Genomic DNA, 22,655 nt, shown 5'->3' on the forward strand with positions numbered 1-22,655 from the left:
CCAGCCGCACACTGACAATGTGCATGTGCCACCTCTCTCTCTCTCTCTCTCTCTCTCTCTCTCTCTCTCTCTCTCTCTCTCTCTCTCTCTCTCTCTCTCGCCCTCTCTCTCTCTCTCTCTCTCTCTCTCTCTCTCTCCTTCCCTCTCTCTCTCTCTCTCTCCCTCTCTCTCTCTCTCTCCTTCCCTATCTCTCTCTCTCGCTTGTCCCCTGCGCGACTCTGTTTACTTTGGAAGCGATAAAAGCCAACATAAGCATTCAGACACAGAAGGGGAGGTTCTGTGCAAACCGGGGAGAGGGAGGGATGGGGGGTTGTAGAGTCGACGGGGGTGGGAGTTGGGGTGATAAAAGAGGTGATGTATTCCTACATCAAACAGGCCGTGTGAATAACAGGGGGGATGAAATGACATTAGAACAGCAGCTGATCCTGGGCATTAGCACCTCGTGGGATGCTGCATACAGCCTTTTAATTGCAGGCTCCCCCCTCAGAGCCTAATGCTGTCCACGGTCTATGCAAGAGCTGCACTCAAGGACACATACAACATGTATGGCAAATATGAATTCACAGCATCCATAGAAGTCTGGCAAATGTATTCACAAAGCCCCGTTATTCGCTTTAGCTTCGGCCGTGACATCTCTTCATCTGTGAGCAGTAAATATACATCCGCCCTGACAGAGAGAGAGTCTATCCATAAATGATTTACGCTACAAATGTAAAGTCCCTTTTTAATCTTTTTTTCCTTCTTCTGTAGAAACAACAAGGGGTTTGATATAAAACACAATGGAGCTCCCATAAAGGCTGTGTGATGTTAGCCTTCAAACACAACCCATTTATGACACAGGGGTAGCTACAATAATATCATTGTGAATTTGGTCACTTTCCCACCCAGACACAGACAGACCATCATAATCACGCCCTGCTGTGGGAGACGACGCACGTCCACTGTGCCAAATTAACTCACTCTGGGACACTCCATTCAGATTCAATCAGCCCCATTCAGATAGTATGCAGGGGGGAAATTACACCAGGAAGGAGTTCAACTAACCCCTACTTCCTATTCATTAGCCCCAGACACTGGGACAGAGCACAGATTGCAGATTAGGGAAAACTAAAAAGTGGCACAGCACAATGTGTAATACTGTAATAACATTATGTAATTGTTGGCTGATATGTTTTGTACATCTAATTGTTGAGCTGAACAGAATGGAGGGAGAAGTTGGTCCTCTGCTAAATGACCAATCAGCATGATCTTAATTGAGACTTGGATAAGGCTGAGGCTGTGTTAACTGGAACACCAGTGGTATGACTACATGTCTGCACACGTCTTGTTCAGGTCCAAGAGCCTGTGTTAAGTACAAGCAGTCGGACAGTATTACCGCTGCATGTCACTGTACTGTATAACCCTCTCTGATGAGATGACTTGGCTAGAGCCAGCAGGTGCTGCTACTGCTGCAGAGACAAATAGCTTCTCTCTCTCTCTCTCTCTCTCTCTCTCTCTCTCTCTCTCTCTCTCTCTCTCTCTCTCTTCCTCTCCCCCTCCCTCTCTCTCCCTCCCTCCCTCCTTCCCTCCCTCCCTGTTTATAATTAAAATTAGCTGTGTCAGATCACTCCCTTCAAAGAGAGAATTGCTGCAATGTTCTCCACTGTGCCTTACTTTGAGTCATGTGGAATCAAAGCTATCAAAATGTGCTGGAGATATCCTCAGTTAACTCCAGCAAACTCCAGACCTATTCTTCCAATGAAAACCATTGCTGTAGACTGTTGATTGAATACAGTAGCTGACTTCCAACACACAATGACCACCATCATCACTGTCTTCTATCACCTCCTCCTCATCACAATGACCACCATCATCAACGTCTTCTATCACTTCCTCATCACAATGACCACCATCATCACTGTCTTCTATCACCTCATCCTCCTCCTCATCACAAGGACCACCATCATCACCGTCTCCTATCACCTCCTCATCACAATGACCATCATCATCACTGTCTTTTATCACCTCCTCCTCCTCATCATCACAATGACCACCATCATCACTGTCTTTTATCACCTCCTGCTCCTCATCACCATGACCACCATCATCACTGTCTTCTATCACCTCCTCCTCCTCCTCATCACAATGACCACCATCATCACCATCTTCGATCACCTCTTCATCACAATGACCACCATCATCCCTGTCTTCTAGCACCTCCTCCTCCTCCTCCTCATTACAATGACCACCATCATCACTGTCTTCTATCACCTCCTCCTCATCACAATGACCACCATCATCACCGTCTCCTATCACCTCCTCATCACAATGACCACCATCATCACTGTCTTCTATCACCTCCTCCTCATCACAATGACCACCATCATCACTGTCTTCTATCACCTCATTCTCCTCCTCATCACAATGACCACCATCATGACTATCTTCTATCACCTCCTCATCACCATGACCACCATCATTACTGTCTTCTATCACCTCCTCCTCATCACCATGATCAACCTGATAATAATCCTAATAAGGATCATTATCCCCATCCCCCTTGTCATGTGTTTCTCCAGTGTGTTTCTAGTTGGCCCAGCTCTGTGATTACTCCTCTGAGACAGGACTCACACAGAGGTGGGGGAGATGAGAGGCACAGGAGATGCAATCAGCTGATTTGAGACATTACTGTTTTTAAAGCAGATGATAATATCCCTTCAAAATATAACAGAGAAACACCAGATAACAGATCAAATACAAACAGGAAATATGTTATAAATATGGTGATTTTCCTGTGGGTTTCAGAGGCCGGTGGGGTTGTAATGTAGTATGTCATGTAGTCTGTAATGTAGTCTGTAAAGGCTGAAAGCAGCAGTGATAGCATTAAGACACCATCCCCTGAGCTCCAAGCCCAGTCAGCAATAATCAAAGGCAATAGAGGCAGTGGCTAATGCGGCCCAAACAATTGGAGGCACATGCCCGTTTCCCACTGTTTACCATATTGCCTTGATCAATACTGACTACTAGCAATAATCATCATAAGAGATGACTGTTTACATCCTTACCTCTGCTCTCTCTGTCAGTCTACTGCATGGTTTCACTATGGACACAGCTCCCCCATCAGGAGGACAGAGAGAAACAGACAGGAAACAAACGTGTACAACGCATAACAGGAACATGATATGACCAAATGTAAACACGTTGATATATATTCAATGATATTTTATCACTCGCTGCCACTTGTTAGTGAACATATTGATATAATCAGTAAACTGATGTTCCAAAAAGATCACTGATCTCAGAGTATGTTATTTGGTCCAGATGTTATTTGGTCTAGAGTAGTCTCTCTGTGACCCAACACCCCCTCACTCCCCCTCCTCTCTCCGAGGAGACCTCTGGAGATCCTTTGAAATGAAAACAAAGCAGCAGCAGTGTTTTGTGCTGGGTAGATTACTGGAGAGGCAGCGGGGGCCTTTGGAAGGGGGACCCTTGGAGTGCCCCTCTGACAAGCCTTCCTCATTATCTGGCATCGCCATGGCGCCTCGGAACCCCTCAGTAGATGAGGGGGCACACGGACGCCATGATCAGCGTGTCCTCAGGGCGTGCAGCAAGGCAAGGGTGGTGCTCTCGCTAAAGGTCCACTGATTAAACCTCAGGCCCAGAGCGCCTGGGATCCCCACTAATTAAAGGTTGTGTCATAGCAGCCTAACATAACAAACTTCTGACTGCTGCTCCCTCTGGTTTATCATAACAAGGACATTTTACAGACTTCCCCGGCCACTCTCCCCGCCCCACCCCTCTCATTTTCCCTGGCATCCCTGGCAGAGTCTTACGCCAGTTGGTTCAGGACGGGAACGGGGCGCCAGGAAGACAAGGCAGGCGAGTGTTTAACCTGCCTCTCACCCGTCTCACCGTGCCAGGCTCTTTGTGGAAGAGTCAGCGCTCCTTTGTCTGGGCTCATAATTAAGGCAACAAGGTACCCGCTCTCCCGCTCATTATTTCTTCACTTTGTGTGCAGATCGGAGTCATTAGGAAGGCTGTGCCACGGGGGGCTGCTGGTGTGATCACACAGACAGAACACAGAGATATGAAGGAACAGGATTTGCTAGTCTTTCTTGCACCAAATTAGCCACGTTTGTCTCTCACTTGTCTTTTAAATGTCAATAGCCGGCTACAGTTAAAGTATTGGTTTTGTCTCCCCAAAGCTGTCAAGACCTAATAACACTGATGAAAGGATAGTTATGGGTTAGGGAAGGGGTGGGTGAGTTTGTCTGTGAGATCTAAGCCACTAGGATATGCTGTTGCTGTAGGCCCTTGCTACAGACTTCAGGCTCTGGTAACCACCACTGTAAATGGATTCTGAAACAGTGCTTGGCTTTTATATGATGTCATTCATCCTCATATGTTTTCGCCCGCCGCGTTTCACAATCACGGCTTTCTTTATTGCAAACTAATGCACCCAGTGCTGGGATCAGCAGGTTGCGTCCGGCCATCACTCACCAGCCTGGGAGAGGTCAGGCCTTTTGGACTTTTGAGCACTCTTCCGTCTTGCTGCGACACTGCAGAAAGCCTGAGGACTCACCATGCTTCCCACACAGAGCTGCCGTATATCACCTCACCCTCCCCCCTCACCACCACCACCCCTCTGGCTCTCAGAGAAAATGAAAGAGAGAGAGAGAGAGACGAAGGCTCACGGCGGACAGTCAACGTCAATACTAGGAAGCTTTAACTGACTTCTCCTCCTCTCCTCTCTGCCCCCGGGCTAGGAAGTGCCCCAGCTAGGAGCGGGTGATAGCCCAGGCCAAAACAGTGGGAGGGAAAAAGGTGGGAGGAACACAAGCGAGGGTTTTGCTCAGGCACAGGAGGGGTCAGCAAACAGGAAAGGGTCAGGCTCTGTTAGCCCTGCAGGGCCCGGTGAACCGGAGAGAGAGAGAGAGAGAGAGAGGGGGGGGGGGGAGAGAGGGGGGGGGGGGGAGAGAGAGAGAGAGAGAGAGAGAGAGAGAGAGAGAGAGAGAGAGAGAGAGAGAGAGGGGGAGAGAGAGAGAGAGAGAGGGGAGAGAGAGAGAGAGATAGAGGGAGAGAGAGAGAGAGAGAGAGAGAGGGAGAGAGAGAGAGAGAGAGAGCTGACAGGGCAAAGGGACTGCCATGCAAGGAAATCACATCAGATCGATGATGAAATATTTACGGTCCCTCAGAGAGACGCTCTAGGGGATGTTGTCACGTAGTGCATGCCTCGGTTTTACTGCTTAGTACGACAACCATGTCCTGCAGTACCAAGGGGTCACTATTTGACAAAACAATCTAACTGAAATGTGGTAAGTGAGGAGGAATTTCAGTAGGGTACTTTTGATTGAAAGCAAATAACAAGTAATACAAATAGCGTCATTACACATGGAATGCGTTGAGCAATGAAACGTCAAATTATTGAGAGCATTATTGTCCTTATGACATTTTCAAACTTCCTGACCTGCCTCGACAACGCTACTGTAGCAACTGTTACCATAGCGGCCGAAGGCCCGAGGCAAGGTCAATTACAACGATTGGTGCGCTGACTCCAAATGCATTCCATTTGGAACAGATTGGTCATGCCCAGTAATGTCCCCTATCCAGCAGGCATACCTCTCACCATCACTCTTTAACCGACAGCAAAGAGAGAAACTCCAGATGAGTTTCCATCTCTGCTGTGCCACCATCTCTCCCTCCCTCAGGGGTCAGGTGTTCAAACCATGGCCACCACGTCTTCCTCAGAGGATCACAGGGAGACGGCTGATACATCAACACCGCCTCCCCTCCACTCCGCCTCAGATGCACATATCATAACGGAGTAAATGAAACCGGAGGTGTGATTGTGTGTGGTGTAAATACAGAGTGCCTGCCAGGCTGCCAGCCTCTGTCTGGCCGAGGGTGCCCAGAGCTCCTGCTGTTGTTACCGGAGAGGCACCCACGCCGCATACACACGCACACGCACGCACACACACACACACACACACACACACACACACACACACACACACACACACACACACACACACACACACACACACGCACACACACGCACACACACACCCACACACACCCACACACACCCACACACACACAAACGCTGCCACCTTTTAAATTCTCTCCACTTCACTGCCATCAAAACATAGCTTTGGGGACATATGCACAGACACAGATTTACTGTGGACTTTGGTGGAACCGCAGGAGGAGAAAGCCAATAGGTTTCAGAGGTTCCGTTCAAAAGAGAGTGAGTGTAATATCTCTGTGTAGAAGTCTATGTCATGAATGTAACATCATGCCTCTTTCCCACTAAACCCAAATGCTGAGGTATATCTGTTCAATATTTCACAAACGTTCTGCCTCCGTGCCAAACTGTTGAGGGCACGATGCAGAGGATATTCCAACAGAGAATTTCATAATGTCAAACTCAGGAAAAAGAAGAAAAATAGAAGAATTAACGCTCCAAATAGGTAAATGTGAGCACAATACCACCTGAGACAGGGAATCATCTGTGTCCACTGTGATCAGTCTTGGTCATGTTTCCATATTGCTCGTGCAGAGTGACTCTTGTTTCTGCTTTTTCCCCCTTGCTAATGCTATCAGTCAGCTGCTGTAGCAGGACTGATAGAGAGTTGTCTGTTGCCATTCTCATTACAGCAGGGGAGAATGCGGCGGCAGAGACAGTACCGAGCCCACCAACTGGAGTAACCTTTCATTGAGACGGAGGGAGGGAGGCATCCACACAGAGACAACACCTCTGTCTACTTGACATAACCCTATTACCACTCCCTTCATTTTTCTGCCTTGACAACTTGGAGCGAAAGAAACGGTTAAAAGAATGAGTGAACAAAAGCTGCATTGCGTGGGGAGGGATGGAGGGAGGGAGGGAGGTGAGAGGGGGAGACAATGGGGAGGTAGGCAGCGGAGGAGAGACAGAGAGAGACAGAGTCCATGGAGCAGTGCATTCTGGGTACCCTATATTATCCCTCCAGCAGCACACATCAAGTTTATGGAGGTGGCCTTCTCTGATTTCTCCTCCAACTAGCGGATTATTCCCCTGCTCTGCCCGACGACACACACTGACTCCCTCTAAAAGATGCTTTACTTGCTACTGTTTTCAACTAAAGGGATTTGGTTCTGTATATGACACTGATTACATGACAGTATATGTCAGCTTTACACAAATCTCATAGTTGAAGGGATATTTGACCAAAACACAGCTCTGCTTAAAAGTTGATATTTCAACCTTTAATGTTTGTTTTCCTCCCGCTGTAAGGGGATTTCCTTTTATTCTAATAATATTTATGTACTGTAAGATATATCAATGTTTCCTTTTCATCTTTTCAAACACTTCCAAACAACCTTTCCAATTTTACAGGCCATATGTTTGTATACACCAGGATCAAAGTCAAAGCCCTGCACAAAATTCTGTTTCACAAAATAACTACATGACCGACAAAATAACTGGAATAAGAACCTCTAATAAGAACCTCTAAAAACATCCGATATTCCGTCAAATATGAGATCAAAATCAAGATAGAGTGCTATCTGATAAAAAAAGGGTTGTTTGAGTAGTTTAATTTGGTCAAGGAATTTGCTAGACCCATCTACTGTGCTTCCAGGCAGCCTGCCTCAGCTTGGTGTGGAGACCCCGTGCAGCGACCCTTGTCACCTCGGCTGATCTCTCTCTCCCGCCTCTGATCTGGCTTGCAGCAGTGGCAGCCAGCGGCGGGTGCTGGTTCACCGCGTGACTGCAGTAGCTGTCTGTGTAGCGAGATTAAAGGGTCCGTATCGATCCGCACTGCGCTCATGCATTTTGTATGAGGGAGACATTGTCAAAGAGGCATCTCGGATTAAAAAGAGGGTAGAGGGAGAGTTCCAGAAAATATGCTGAACTCTGTGAAAAATCCCCTAATGTTGAAGTGTTATGTATGTAAACTCCCTTTAATATAGTAAATTGCCGTGAACTCTCATCGACCGGAGAGATAGTCGTTTTTCAATGCTTTTCTTTTTCATTTGCTGCTTGTAATGTTTGCATTTCTGGTTAAAAATGAGAGAGAAAAAAAGGAGTCAAAAAAATAGAATAGGAAGTGGCAGCTAGAGACAGTCTAATGGCGGCACTGAGTCTGTTGGAGAATGCTCAAGTAGAGTGTGAATTATTTACCATGTGTGGCTAGTGTGCGCATAATAAAGTCATCCCACCCAGCAACACCAGTCAAGAGTGACCAGGAGTATACAGGGAGTATACAGTACTACTATTCTCTTCTACAAATCCTTTCTTGCAATCTTGTAAAGATTTGTCCTTTAACATCATTTTGTTGGGGCCTTTGTTTAGAAAATCCAACTGACCTAACCAAAGTTGTCAAAATCGACTATTTCAAATTCTCATACGGATTTTCAAATCACAAGTTGTTATTTTTCAAAGGTCTTTGCCTTTACACATAAACAATTATGTAGGTGAATTAACCTGAAATGCCCAACATTAAAACAACAAAATTGGCTTGTAAATATGGGCCTTTCATATTTGTTGATCTGTACATCCCAGGAATAAGTAATGCCTGCATCTTGCTTTGATGATTGTTTTAGAAACATACATAGAGTTTTTACAGTCATCAGTTTTATTATTCCTCTTACATATTTTATGCTGGTTATCCATGCATACTGTACGTATATGAAGCATAGCCATGTTTTGGCAAAATGCCTACGTTAAAGCCTTTATATTTATCATAATCCTAGACTCTTGATCCCCCCCAGCACATGTCAATCTCACCTGAACCTCTGTGAAAACAAGACAGAGTAATCAATGCATGATATTCACCATGTGGGAGAGAGGGAGGGAGAAGAGACACTACCAGTGACCAACCAGGATGATTCAAACACACTGATCTCTGGGGGTCAAACAGGGCCTTCTGTCCTCAGTGGCAGCTGATCTGAAACTGAGCCACTGATATAGACCATCTATCAGAAGGCTCATTCATGCTTCTCTTTACTAGCATGTCGTAAGGACGTATCCAGTCATGCTGTAAATATGGAAAACACAGACACCTGCAAACGCACCTGTGCACGCACGGACACAGGCACGCACACAGGCGCACACACACACGCAAACGCACCTGTGCACGCTCGGACACAGGCACGCACACAGGCGCACACACACACGCAAACGCACCTGTGCACACGCGGACACAGGCACGCACACAGGCGCACACACACGCAAACACGCAAACACAGACACACAGACACACACACAGTCTGATATAATGTCCTGGGGAAGCTTTAGCACATATATCAAGGTAAAGTTACACACGAAGAGATAGAGAAGAGGAGATAAACTGCCTTTTACAGCATCAACAATCAAAGCATTTAGTAGATTGGACACGAGCACGTTCTGGGAGCTGGATCTGACTAATCTACAAATGGCTTCTTGTTATTAAACTGCTAATTCAGAGGATTAAAGGATCCATGAGAACACAATCCTCTTTACTGGATGTTCCTTGGATGCTGAAGGTGGCTTAAATATTAATTAAGCACACACACACGTGCACCCATATGCGCACATACTCCTACTACTCCTACAGACACAGATATACACAGATATCCTACAGACACAAACATGGAGGTTCACATGCTGTATCTGTCTCACACACACATGCACACACCTGTCTTCATGTACAGTACAGAAGACCCCCCCCCCCCACATACACACACACATGCACACACCTGTCTTCATGTACAGTACAGAAGACCCCCCCCCCCCCACACACACACACACACACACATGCACACACCTGTCTTCCTGTACAGTACAGAAGACCCCCTCCCCCCCACACACACATCCCACGCACATGCACACACCTGCCTTCATGTACAGTACAGAAGACCACCCCCCCCCCCACACACACACACACACATGCACACACCTGCCTTCATGTACAGTACAGAAGACCCCCTCCCCCCACACACACACCTGCCTTCATATACAGTTCAGCAGACCCCCCCCCCCCTCTTCCCCCCACACATGCACACACACACACCTGTTTTCATAAACAGTACAGCAGACCCCCCCCCACACACACACACACACACCTGTCTTCATATACAGTACAGTAGACCCCCCCTTCTTCCCCCCACACATGCACAAACACACACACCTGTTTCCATATACAGTACATCAGACGACCCCTATCTAACTGATTAATCCCTTTCATTCTTTTTTTGGGTGGTTCACACCGTCATTCCTCCTCTTTCTGGGTCCCAAAACATAATTTGAAGTCTCTGTGTCATGAATCACCGTGAGGAAGAGCTCTTAGGTAACGGCATTCAACAGAAAATATGCTCTGTGCAGGATAGCAACCATTTTTCCAGATAAGCAGACAAACTACACCTCTTCTACAGTAAATTGTAAATAAGAACAGTATATCAATGATAACTTGACAATTCATCATGTGTTAATGGAGATTTTCTCTTACTGATTCTAAACTGGTACAATAACATACAACTTATGCATACAGTCTCCTCAGCGTCAGGATTTTTTAAAAGTAAGTTATTTCAGGCATTTCGAGTTTTATTATTAAAAAATTAAGGTACATTTCAACAGGGGCGCAACTTTCACTGGGGACGTGGGGGACATGTCTCCCCACATTCTGAAGTTTTATTTTTGTCCCCCCCAGTTGTATCATTGGAATGTGATACAAAACGAGGAAACGGTGTGCTTTAGGACCATGAGGACGTTTCCGAGCGGTCGGGTAGGCTGTTTGGAGTGTTTATCCAACAAAAATAAAGAAATTACAAAAAAAAGGTTATGTCCCCCACACTTCTAAAACCAAAGTTGCACCCCTGCATTTCCATATCTAAATGATCTATAAAATGTTATGAACGGGAACCTTTGATTGTACATTTCCCCGTTGGGTTCCGGTGGTCTAAGACAGGCTGTAAATGTACACAGAGCATCAGAGTAAAAGTCAAAGACTCAAAGCTGCAGCAGAAGCCAATGGAAAGGTAATGTAGTATTATGAAGAACTACTCTCTGAGGATTACATTACCTGACTTTTACACTGAAATGAACACTGTCATTTATACTGACCTTTTTAGAATGTATGAATGTACTGTCTGTGTCATTTTAACTGAGGTCCTCAGCAGGTTTCCTGGTGGAGAAAAACAGACTCTGAAACCAGAATAGGTCCCCTGTGTTTTAATCAATGGGAGATACCACAGATACAGTACGATTACAATACTTAACAAATACTGTAACACGCAATCACTATAACTGCTTTATTTAAAAATGTGTTTATTATTAAAACTTCCCTAACAATACTTCCAATACAGTCGATAACACTAATACAACTACTGACACTAATACTATTGCTACTAATGACAATAACAAAAATAGAAACCTATCTGAACTGTGACAAGTGTTTCAGGATTACAATTTGACTCCTAATGGGTTCTCCTGTAACGCTTTAATTCACTACCTATGCGATATCAATTCCATTATAATCTCATTAAACTACTGCACACTGAGGTGATTTCAAATGAATGTGAAACAGCCAACCGCACACTCCTTCCTAATTGAGCAATAATTTGAACTCATTATTATTGTCCATTATTAAATTAATGAACTTAATGGACTTATTTTCCAAATTGCAAAGACCCCTGGCAACATGTTTTTGATTCCATTAGCAGACATACTGGAGGAAATTAGACACACAGAGGTGTATGTGCAATTAGCCTACCGCTGTGTGCTAATCTTATACTGACTCCATGATGACCACTCTCACCATGCAAGACATGATGTTAAATCTCCATATTATAAAATAATAAAACACTCCTGTCACAAGGTGTATCATATGTAGCCTACGTCACATTCACATGTGACAGTTTTTGAGTAACATTTCATGCGAGTGGTTAGGTGAAATTTGACATTTTCTTATAGAAAACGTGAGATTCATCGATAGCCACTTGACAAATTTGCAGGAAAGAAGAAAGCGGACTATCTGCATAAATGCTAGAGGGCAATCGATACCTCACCAACCATAACTGACGCATGTTGATATGGATATTGAATTCTGTATTTAATTAAAACCATACTCCTGCGCTCACTGTCAGAATGCCACAGCTCCACTGTGGATAGTGTTAGACGAGAAGAGGGTTGTACAGTGATTTGTGTTCATCACAGCATGACAAAAAGAACAAGAGAACTGGCCAGTGTGTCAGCACCACATCAATCAGTAATCACATTTCTGTTCTGTTCTCTCCCCCTCTACACTGAAGGACAACGGCACCACACAGACTCCTCAAAAACACACATCGTCCTGTCTTATCACATCAACAATTTAACACTCATATTAGATTTAAAGCCTCCACAAACCTAAGTGTTTTTTTCTCAACAGGAAGTAATTTAAGGGACGGGCAGACAAAGAGGTATTAAAAGTTATATATATTATATTGTATTATAACATCAACAAAATATAATCATTGTCAAATTATGCTTTGCAATGCAACTCAAATTAATGTAATTATTTTTAAACGTACTGTAATCATATTGTATAAAGAAGTAATTTAAGGTGAACAGCTTTGCTTTCTGTGCATGTCCTTTAAATCCACAAAGTCCGAGGTTGACATTTGCAACAAACAGCCCATAGGCTGATTGCTGCAACAGAATTAAGAATGGGGCCGCGGCGTTGTAATTTGTTGAAGAAGATAGAATATGCAATTATATTGTAGGAAGTGTCTTAACTTTGTTTACTGTAAACATCCAACATTGACAGTGTCTTTACATCGTAGTAATAAAAAACAGCTGCATAATTTAAAACAACAGAGACCAAATGCTCCTCTGAGGTACAGAATAAGCGCTACATGATATCCTATGAATATCAATGGGGTATAAAAAATTCTGCTCCCCTGAGAGACCAATAGTAAACCTCTAGTTATAACTCATTTTGATTTCAAATAGAGTCAATGCCTCAGTTTTTCACTCTGCATTTTGCTGCAGCCCAATGCAATAGCAGCACGCAATGTCAGAACCACAGTAAACGAACGGGCTTTTAAACCAAGTTAGTGCATTCTGTACACAACCAAAGCCAGTATGAATGGGGTCTGAATGAGAGAGACAGAAAGAGTGGACCTCGCGCGACCCAGGGGCCAAGGTAACTACACTTCCACTACAGTATTCACTGCTCATTTGGAAGTCTTTAGTTGTCAACAAAATCAATTTTTCGAGCAAGTCTCCAGTCTCACTGGGTATAGGTCGTAAAATATTTAACCAGTATAGAGATCTGGCAAGTCATTGGTTTAAAAAGAACACACTGCTTTCAGACTAGGCTTCTCTCTATCTCTTCAGAGAGAGCCAGTGGTGATTTGTCTGCCCAGTAAAAAAAAAAATTTGCAACCAAAGATTTGGCAAAACAGTTAAAGTGATTTGTTGGGATTGCCAGTTGAACCATGAAGTGCAATGACAAATGACAAGCACACTTTAGACTGGCTACCGTCACATTATTCCGAAACATGTATGCACTTACATATTTTGGAGCAAAAAAATTGCTGTGTCAACAGCGTCAGATTATACAGCATTTCAATGAGAATTATTTATCAGCTGAACCTGTCATATTTATGGGCTCCTCTGCACAGATGAAGAGAGCCACCTCCACACTGCTGAATATTTCTCTTTCTAGTCTACAAACGGGGGCTTTGGCCAGCACACATTAAGGCTGTTGGGCATATGAAAAGACACTGGCAGCTAGTGCAGGCTGCTGGGTCACTTCATGGGCAGAATGGACATATGATATCACAATCGTGTCACACATGTAATTACATGTGACTAATGTGATTTACAAAACACATAAAGACAAACACACATGTGCACACGTGATTTGAATTTGATTTGTGTTTGTTTGTCTTCATGTGTTCTGTAGACACACACACACACACACACACACACACACACACACACACACACACACACACACACACACACACACACAGTATAGAGTCCAATACTGACATGGGGTGAAATGTAGGTACCTGTCCTCATCATCCAAGGCCTGTGTGTGCCTGACCTGAAGAGAGGAGGGGTAGGGGAGGTAAGGGGAGGCAGGCCTGGGGCATGGCCAGAGGAGGCAGGCTGAGAGAGTAAAGAGCCATCCACGGAGACTTATAAAGTCCCAACTACAATTTACAGGGAATGCTGAAATAGTAGTGGCCACTGGCGGGTCATGCTGTCGAAGGCACTCTTTTATTTGCTTCATTCCCTTTGACACCGCCTCTCGATTAGGGTCATAAATCCCTTGAAATCGGTCAATAACCTATAACACTAATGCCACTCTCCTGACATTAATTTTACTGCCTGGGTGCCACAATGTTTCTTAACCCATTGCACGTGACAGAGGATTTTATACTGGCCTCGATTGATTCAGAAGAGTATATAACAACCTTTATATAGTGTGTTTGTGCTTCTATAAAATAACATGAATATGGAGAGGGTCCAGACAGGAGAATATTCTGTTCACTAGCTTGTTTTATTGGATGTTCTCTAAGTTAGCAGGATATCACAGAGGTAAGATAACACCCAAGCAACTGGCAACTCTGATTTACAGCATAATATTTTGTTTGAATTTTATGAGTACATAACCTGATAATTATATTTGAATAAGTGTATATCCAGGCTGTATCACAACCGGCCGTGATTGGGAGTCTCATTAGGGCGATGCACAACTGGCCCAGCATTGTCCAGGTTTGGCCGGTATAGGCCATCATTGTAAATAAGAGTTTGTTCTTAACTGACTTGCCTAGTGAAATAAAGGTTAAATGAAATAAACATAAAATATGAAAGAGTGGAAACCACCCAAATAAGATTTATTGTTTCGGGCTCGAGAGACGGAGGAGAAGTGAAGTCAATTCCTTATCATGCGTGGCAAGTTGCCAGTGGATATGTTTTTTCCATTCTCACTGGGGCTTCTCCTCCAATCGTTTTTGTGTGTGGGAACTGACACTTCAGGGCATATCCATGCCACAGACGTGTTACTGATGTGCATGCCTTCTGTTCCAACACTGATGACAGAATGAAGAATCGCCATATGAGACATACTCATGGAATTACCCACAGTGCAACAGGGCAAAACAAGAGGAATTTATGAGGCACATGCTCTAAGCGAACGAATTGTGTGGATAAAATATATATTCTGAACACAAACGGAATGGGATTTCAAAATAATCTTTATGGTTACCCGTGTGTTCGCATGTGCCAGGGATGAGTTATTTCATGATCAGACAGACTGAGGTAAAGGGTTCAGACTCTGATCAGACAGACTGCGGTAAAGGGTTCAGACTCTGATCAGACAGACTGCGGTAAAGGGTTCAGACTCTGATCAGACAGACTGCGGTAAAGGGGTTAGACTGATCAGACAGACTGCGGTAAAGGGTTCAGACTGAGGTAAAGGGTTCAGACTCTGATCAGACAGACTGAGGTAAAGGGTTCAGACTCTGATCAGACAGACTGAGGTAAAGGGGTTAGACTGATCAGACAGACTGGGGTAAAGGGTTTAGACTGATCAGACAAGCTGCGGTAAAGGGTTTAGACTGATCAGACAGACTGCGATAAATGGTTTAGACTGATCAGACAGACTGCAGTAAAGGGTTCAGACTGATCAGACAGACTGAGGTAAAGGGTTTAGACTGATCAGACATACTGAGGTAAAGGATTCAGACTGATCAGATAGACTGAGGTAAAGGGTTCAGACTGATCAGACAGACTGAGGTAAAGGGGTTAGACTGATCAGACAGACTGAGGTAAAGGGTTCAGACTGATCAGACAGACTGAGGTAAAGGGTTCAGACTCTGATCAGACAGACTGAGGTAAAGGGTTTAGACTGATCAAACAGACTGCGGTAAAGGGTTTAGACTCTGACTGTGTCTCGTTTTAAATGACTGAATTCTCTAAATTGCCTGGAAATAAATCCTGTCTCACTCTTAAGTCTAGCTGACACACACTATGAGCCCAAAGCCTATGAGTTATCTTTCCAATCAGTGTTCAATCATCCATGATGTCTTATCTTATTGATCAGCCTTAAGTATATTGTGTAAGACATCATAAAAGAGGGCAAAATGGTTGAACCTTTGTTCCAGTTTCTCTGTAGATCATCTTTTTTTGTTAAGTTGGTGCCATAAGCCTCCTTCAATATTTCATTTTCCTAGTCCTTGAGCACAGTGTGGGGTGAGCCGGGGCTGCAGGTGAAATGGGGGCTGGGCTTTGGCGCCGTGCATTCTTCTCCTGAATACGCTGCGAGGTACAATCTAACACATTCATGTTCATTCACTGACACATGGCCAGGAAACTAATGTACAGTATATCATCTTATCTGATGTAATATTACCATGCTAATGTCTTTGCTAGTGTCTAACATACATTGAAGTCGGTAGTTTACATACACTTAGGTTGGAGTCATTAAAACTCTTTTTTCAACCACTCCACAAATTTCTTGTTAACAAACTATAGTTTTGTCAAGTCGGTTAGGACATCTACTTTGTGCATGACACAAGTCATTTTTCCAACAATTGTTGACAGACAGATTATTTCACTTATAATTCACTGTATCACAATTTCAGTGGGTCAGAAGTGTACATACACTAAGTTGGCTGTGCCTTTAAACAGCTTGAAAAACAGGGATGGCAGCATCATGTTGTGGGGTGCTTTGCTGCAGGAGGGACTGGTGCACTTCACAAAATAGATGGCATCATGAGGGAGGAAAAGTATGTGGATATATTGAAGCAACATCTCAAGACATCAGTCAGGAAGTTAAAGCTTGGTCGCAAATGTGTCTTCCAAATGGACAATGACCCCAAGCACACTTCCAAAGTTGTAGCAAAATGGCTTAAGGACAACAAAGTCAAGGTATTGGAGTGGCCATCACAAAGTCCTGACCTCAATCCCATAGATAATTTATGGGCAGAACTGAAAAAGCATGCGTGAGCAAGGAGGCCTACAAACTTGACTCAGTTACATCAGCTCTGTCAGGAGGAATGGGCCAACATTCACGCAACTTATTGTGGGAAGCTTGTGGAAGGTTACCCGAAACGTTTGACCCAAGTTAAACAATTTTAAGGCAATGCTACCAAATACTAATTGAGTGTATGTAAACTTCTGACCCACTGGGAATGTGATGAAATAAATAAATGCTGAAATAAATCATTCTCTCTACTATTATTCTGACATTTCATATTCTTAAAATAAAGTGGTGATCCTAACTGACCTAAGACAGGGAATTTTTACTGGAATTAAATGTCAGGAATTGTGAAACATTGAGTTTAAATGTATTAGGCTAAGGTGTATGTAAACCTCTGACTTCAACTGTATGTGCATTAGCCAGTTTCCATTTTACTACCAAACTGGCTCCTCTGCTGTTCATTGTTCCAGGCAGTTGTTAAAGCTGCAGTTCCTCTCTGTCTTTCTCCATCTCAGCCTCGTGACAAAAAGCCCCTTGAACGATCTGGCCTTTAATCACTAAAACAGATTTTATTTTTCCTCTCTCTGGAATGGCTGGAGCTGAATTGACGTGTAGCCTCCACAGTGCCGAGGCAAAATGGCCGTCCCAGTAACGGCTCACAAGCCCCTGGACAACCTGAGGCAAGGCCATCCAATCCCACATCATTAAGGCTAGAGTCCTTTATTGTGTTGGAAGGCATTAAACGGTGCGCTGGCTCTAGCCCTGAAGTCACACTCCACTAGGAGAAAACAGCAGAAAAATAACAGCACAGCTGGATAATGACTTTTCCCTGGGAGGCTGACCATGTGTATGAAAGTGCTAATGATAGCAGGTACAATAAGCGAGCGCAAGGCTTTTACTGCGTCCAGATATATTTTCCTCAGCTAAACTTGCCAGTGATTTCCCCCATGTAGGTGTCTTTCTGTAGTTTAAGAAGAGCCCCCCCCTCCTCTCCTTCTATCCCTCTCTCCCTCCATTCTCTTCCTTCTCCAGTATCTAATCTCCTTATCAGCTGTACAGCTAATATCAAAGAGGACTGCGGTGTGAAAATCCTGCGAGTAAAACCCACTGTCGGAGTCTAATTACAATTAGCTGGGCTCCAGACCCATTAGGCCTGGGGGGAAGAGTGCAAAAGCGCAGAAAATTAAAGCTACTGATCGCTAATGATCCCACAGACTAAAGGAATGGGTTCAGATTTGGGGATCTCTGAAATATACCCCGTCTCTTCTTCCTGTTTCTAAGTCTAAAGGCTGATCTCCAGGCCTTCTTTCAAATGCTCTGAGGGAAGGTGCAATTACGATGTATCCACGAGTTTTGGAGGCTGAAAGTTGTTCAACTGTTGGGGTGACACAGCCATTATTGTCTTGATATTAAATAAGACAAAACATATCCTGCTAAAAACCTTGAGAATGTAGACGATAATAGTTTCTCCGCAAAGCTTTATAGCACACCAAAGTTCACGCCGTTTATGGCATGCCATGACACTAGCCCGTGTCTGCGTGTCATGTGAGTAGTAAAACGAGCCTATGAAAGTTAATGAATGGTTATTAACTGCCATTATCCCGTGTTACGAGTAACTTCATATTGATTTATGTACCTCACATCTTCAACAGTTCCCTTCAAGTGAAGCACTACTAAAATTCAACTTAAAAAGGAAATACCTCTCGTTTGATGATGTAAGCCCCAAGTTCTTCCTGGCGGCTGTGTTAGAGATAGAAGAGTCCAGAGTTATTAGGGCCGTCAGGTAAGTGTGTGGCGACAGCGACAGCGGCCTGGGATGGGGGTGGAGGGAGAGGCGGCTAGCACCAGCTAATGAAAGCGTCTCAGGGAGTACTAAAGAGTTTACGTGACACTACTCCTAATTCGTCTGTCTGAGGACACAGATCAATTAATACATTAACAAACGATCGGAGACACTTCATCTTGCAATATGAAACCAGCAGCCTGGACTTGCTGCCCGGCCTCCCGTCCTGAATGGCTGATCTGCTCTACTTCCATACACTGCAGTCCTCCATGCATCTCAACAGCCTCCACTAGTCAGACAGATAAAGATGTTGTAGATGCACATAATATGAGTCATTCAAAAGGTACAGTAGTCTGTTCAGATTTCTTTTTCAGATTCCTGATAGACTTTTCTTTGCGTTCTGACAAAACATAGTAACACTACATGTTCATAATTTTAGTTTACCTTTATTTAACTAGGCAAGTCAGTTAAGAACAAATTCTTATTTTCAATGACAGCCTAGGAAAAGTGGGTTAACTGCCTGTTCAAGGGCAGAACGACAGAGTTGTACCTTGTCAGCTCGGGGATTTGAACTTGCAACCTTTCGGTTACTAGTAACCACTAGGCTACCCTGCCGCCCCAATGATGCCATTACAAATCTGAATCACGAACATTGGGACAGAGTATTCCCAGAGTTGTTTTATTTTATTTATATCTAATACAACCAATCACCTCTTGGCTCAGTAACGTGATGCCTCACCCCAACACATTAGGCATTGTCTAGCCATGGAACCCCATGTTGTTTCAAACACACAAACAAACCATTCAAATACAGTAGGTCAAACATACTGAAAGATTCAGTGGATTCAGTGGCGGGGACTGGCACAGCCATTACAGTAATTTGATCATCCTGTTGTAGGAGAACTTTCCTGCAATGCAGGAAATGTAAAACTTGTATTGTATTTGAGGTCACTTTGACTTGATTTTCCCTAACAAAAAAATTGATCAACCCATTCAAAAATGTCCATTAATTATAATCCACATAATAATTCCCATTTCCTATTGCTACAGGATTATTTTCCTGCTGTAGTAAATTGGCTCAATTAAGATCCTACATCTGTAGCGTGAGTGAGTGAGTGTGTTGGTGGTGTGTTGGGGAAGTCAACAGTAAACCAACGCTCCACACCAGCCAAGGCAGCCATATATCCACTCTGCTCTCCCCCCATTACCAGGCTCTCTGCTCAGCAGCCAGGACCCTGCCCTGCTCAATTATTCATGGCATTCAGGGGAAGACAGAAACATTCATGTTTTCTCCCCTCCTCACCTCCTCTTCTAATGCAAAGGAACAAACGAGTGAAGAGAATGGCCACCCATCCATTCCTCCCTCTCCATTTCTCAATCGTCCATCTCTTGGATTATTCCGGTTTGCTCCACCTCTAGTGACAGAGGTGGAGGTGGTGGTTGGGGAGATGAGGGCAGTAACTAACACTGACCAGACGGTCTGTTGCTGTTTGGAGATTTACTTCTGGGAGGAGGAGGAGATGGTGGTGAGTGGTACCCAGGAGTATGCTGCATAACGAGGGCCTGTCTTTGGATCCACATTCATCTATATCAGGGGGCAGCAGGGAAATGTAAGCCAAAGGTAATTGCCCCGGATAAGAACATCTGCTTGGTGAATAAATATTCTAATGAGGGGAGCTCACAGGTTCCCCAGACTGATCCAGTGCTGACAGTCCTCCGGAGGGACGACAGGTAATGCTCAACACCTGCACCTCAAATGGGAGAGAGACGCTCCCTTCCTCCCTCCCCTGCCACAGTAACTAAATGCTGGGCGACAACAACACACACCACAGCATTGTGTAAATCTTCTCCTAGATTAACTGGGTTAGATAAAGATTCCAGGAGTACCAGCCAGGCCCCCTCTGTGCCACACTGTCCATGACCAAGCCGCAACGTCTCCCAGCATGCAGCTGTGTGGCACAGGAAGGGAATGGCTGAGATGTGGCGATGAAAGAGGAGGAGTAGTCAGGCTAGATTGAGCGAGGGAGCCCCGTGGCACACACACACCTTCAAAGAGGCCTGCTCGCTCAAAGACATGGAGATGCCTTTCCCAATTAGCATCAAACCCCTGTTAGCACGTAGCACCTCACAGGAACACTTCATTGCTTTGACTGCTGGGTAGGCCTGTGTCGGACAGTTTTACTCTGCCTAAACTGCAGTACTATAGAGGGAGTAGGGGAGCAGCTAGGGCTCCACTTTATGTCATGTTTTTGATATATAACATTCTGTATTATTCATACACTTGGCTGTTGCTTTAATGGAAAAGAACAAATAATTCTGAGGCTCAGAATGGACTGGAGGCTGGTAGAGTCGAGTATCTTCCTCCACAGCCGATTCTCCCCTCACTGAAATCCAAAACTGACAATTGATAGCCACAAGCACGCCCTGTATTCCCACTATGCAACAGACGCAACCCAAATTCCACCACAGTTCAATAGCTTTATGATCAGAATGCAAAAGATTGGAGGGAAAGTATTTTCTAGAAATCCTTAAGTTTACTGTGTCTTGGTACTGATGGTTGTGAAAAAATGTATGTCTGTAAATTAATATGGATTGCAAAGAGCTGCAATCTGCATTACTGTAGACATCTCAACGTAGAAGGGAGGAATAGCAGAGGGTATTGAGTGGGGATAGTTGTGGTGGGGAGGGAATGGAAAACCACACAGCAGACACAACTGATCTGACTAATTACCAATGATCTCATACACAATTAATTAGCACCTCTGGATAAAGCACTGTACACACTCTTACTGTATGTTTTACACAACTTATTTATGGTCAAAATGTTTTGGAGTGGAATGAAAAGGACTAAGCTATGGGTGATAAAATGGGAAATAAAACCCCTTTAAAATACGTTCAAAGAAGATATCCACAAACAGTGAATCCAAAATGTGGCCCCCGAAAGTGAGGCAGCAACAGTTTGAGGAACTGGTCAAAACAAACAGATATAGCTTCAAATGGTTGGTTTAATTGTTAACTATGTCTGCAGAATGTGAACGGAGGGAGAAATATGGTAAGGTGAAAATAATATCCAGTTAAATAAATCTTTGGTGAGGAGGTTGAATAAATTTCAGGTGAAAATGGAGGTAAGTGGCAGGCTTCTATAGAATATGGTTAAACAACCCAGTGCTCTCCCATCAATAAAACAACACATGAAAGTTGAATAATCATCAGCTCTGTTCATGCATTTGGGAGGTGTGACACACACCCCGAACACAATTTGACCAACTGCGACAAAACTGCACTAATGAAATCACCACTGACCGGGTAGTTTTGCAATGTTCCTAACACACACACACACACACACACACACACACACACACACACACACACACACACACACACACACACACACACACACACACACACACACACACACACACACACACACACATCTCTGAGCAGGCATCTCTGAACTGCAGTTCGAGGCAACACAAAGGTCAACAAAAAGAGAGCAACTCTGTGGTACAGTACTCACCCAAAAATACATCATCATTTCGGATGTGGGACAGGTGAGGTGCAGGCACGGCGGAGAGTGTGGGGTTGAGCAGCGGGACAAGTCCAGCCAGTTTGAGCGTCAGGAAGAGAAGCGAGTCCGACCGTTTGGAACGAGTGCTTTACTGGTCCCTCTTCCACTGGGGCAGCCCTCCCTCTCAACTGTTCAATGGGGCTCGACTAGCTTCCCCCTCTTCTCTTCTTCCTCTGCCCTTCAATTTTCACAAGCCGCCTTTTTCCTCTTCTTTCAGCCTCACAGAGAAGAAGCAGACAGAGAGAGAGGAAAGCTTGGGAGGTGTTCTAACCCTTTTCTTTTGATACTCTTGCCTCTCCACGCCACTCACTTTCTCTCTCTCTCTCTCTCTCTCTCTCTCTCTCTCTCTCTCTCTCTCTCTCTCTCTCTCTCTATCCTATTCTCTCTC

The 22,655-nt window shown here is 44.4% G+C and overlaps 1 protein-coding gene across 2 annotated transcripts in view; it reads right to left on the minus strand.

Moving 5' to 3' along the window:
• Window positions 1–22,655, minus strand: part of LOC139364955 (RNA binding protein fox-1 homolog 3-like) — a 409,389-nt gene that overhangs the window by 102,851 nt on the left and 283,883 nt on the right. The window contains exon 1 of one of the 2 annotated variants that reach the window (XM_071102231.1): window positions 22,217–22,274. The exons of the other annotated variant lie outside the window; for it this stretch is intronic. Coding sequence (XP_070958332.1) covers window positions 22,217–22,234 — 18 coding nt within the window. The 5' untranslated portion in view covers window positions 22,235–22,274. Of the gene's footprint in view, window positions 1–22,216; window positions 22,275–22,655 lie in introns of those variants that run through there. 2 annotated transcript variants of the gene reach the window in all.

The sequence above is a fragment of the Oncorhynchus clarkii genome, chromosome 13 (assembly GCF_045791955.1).
Source record: "Oncorhynchus clarkii lewisi isolate Uvic-CL-2024 chromosome 13, UVic_Ocla_1.0, whole genome shotgun sequence".
Classification (NCBI taxonomy): Eukaryota; Metazoa; Chordata; class Actinopteri; order Salmoniformes; family Salmonidae; genus Oncorhynchus; species Oncorhynchus clarkii.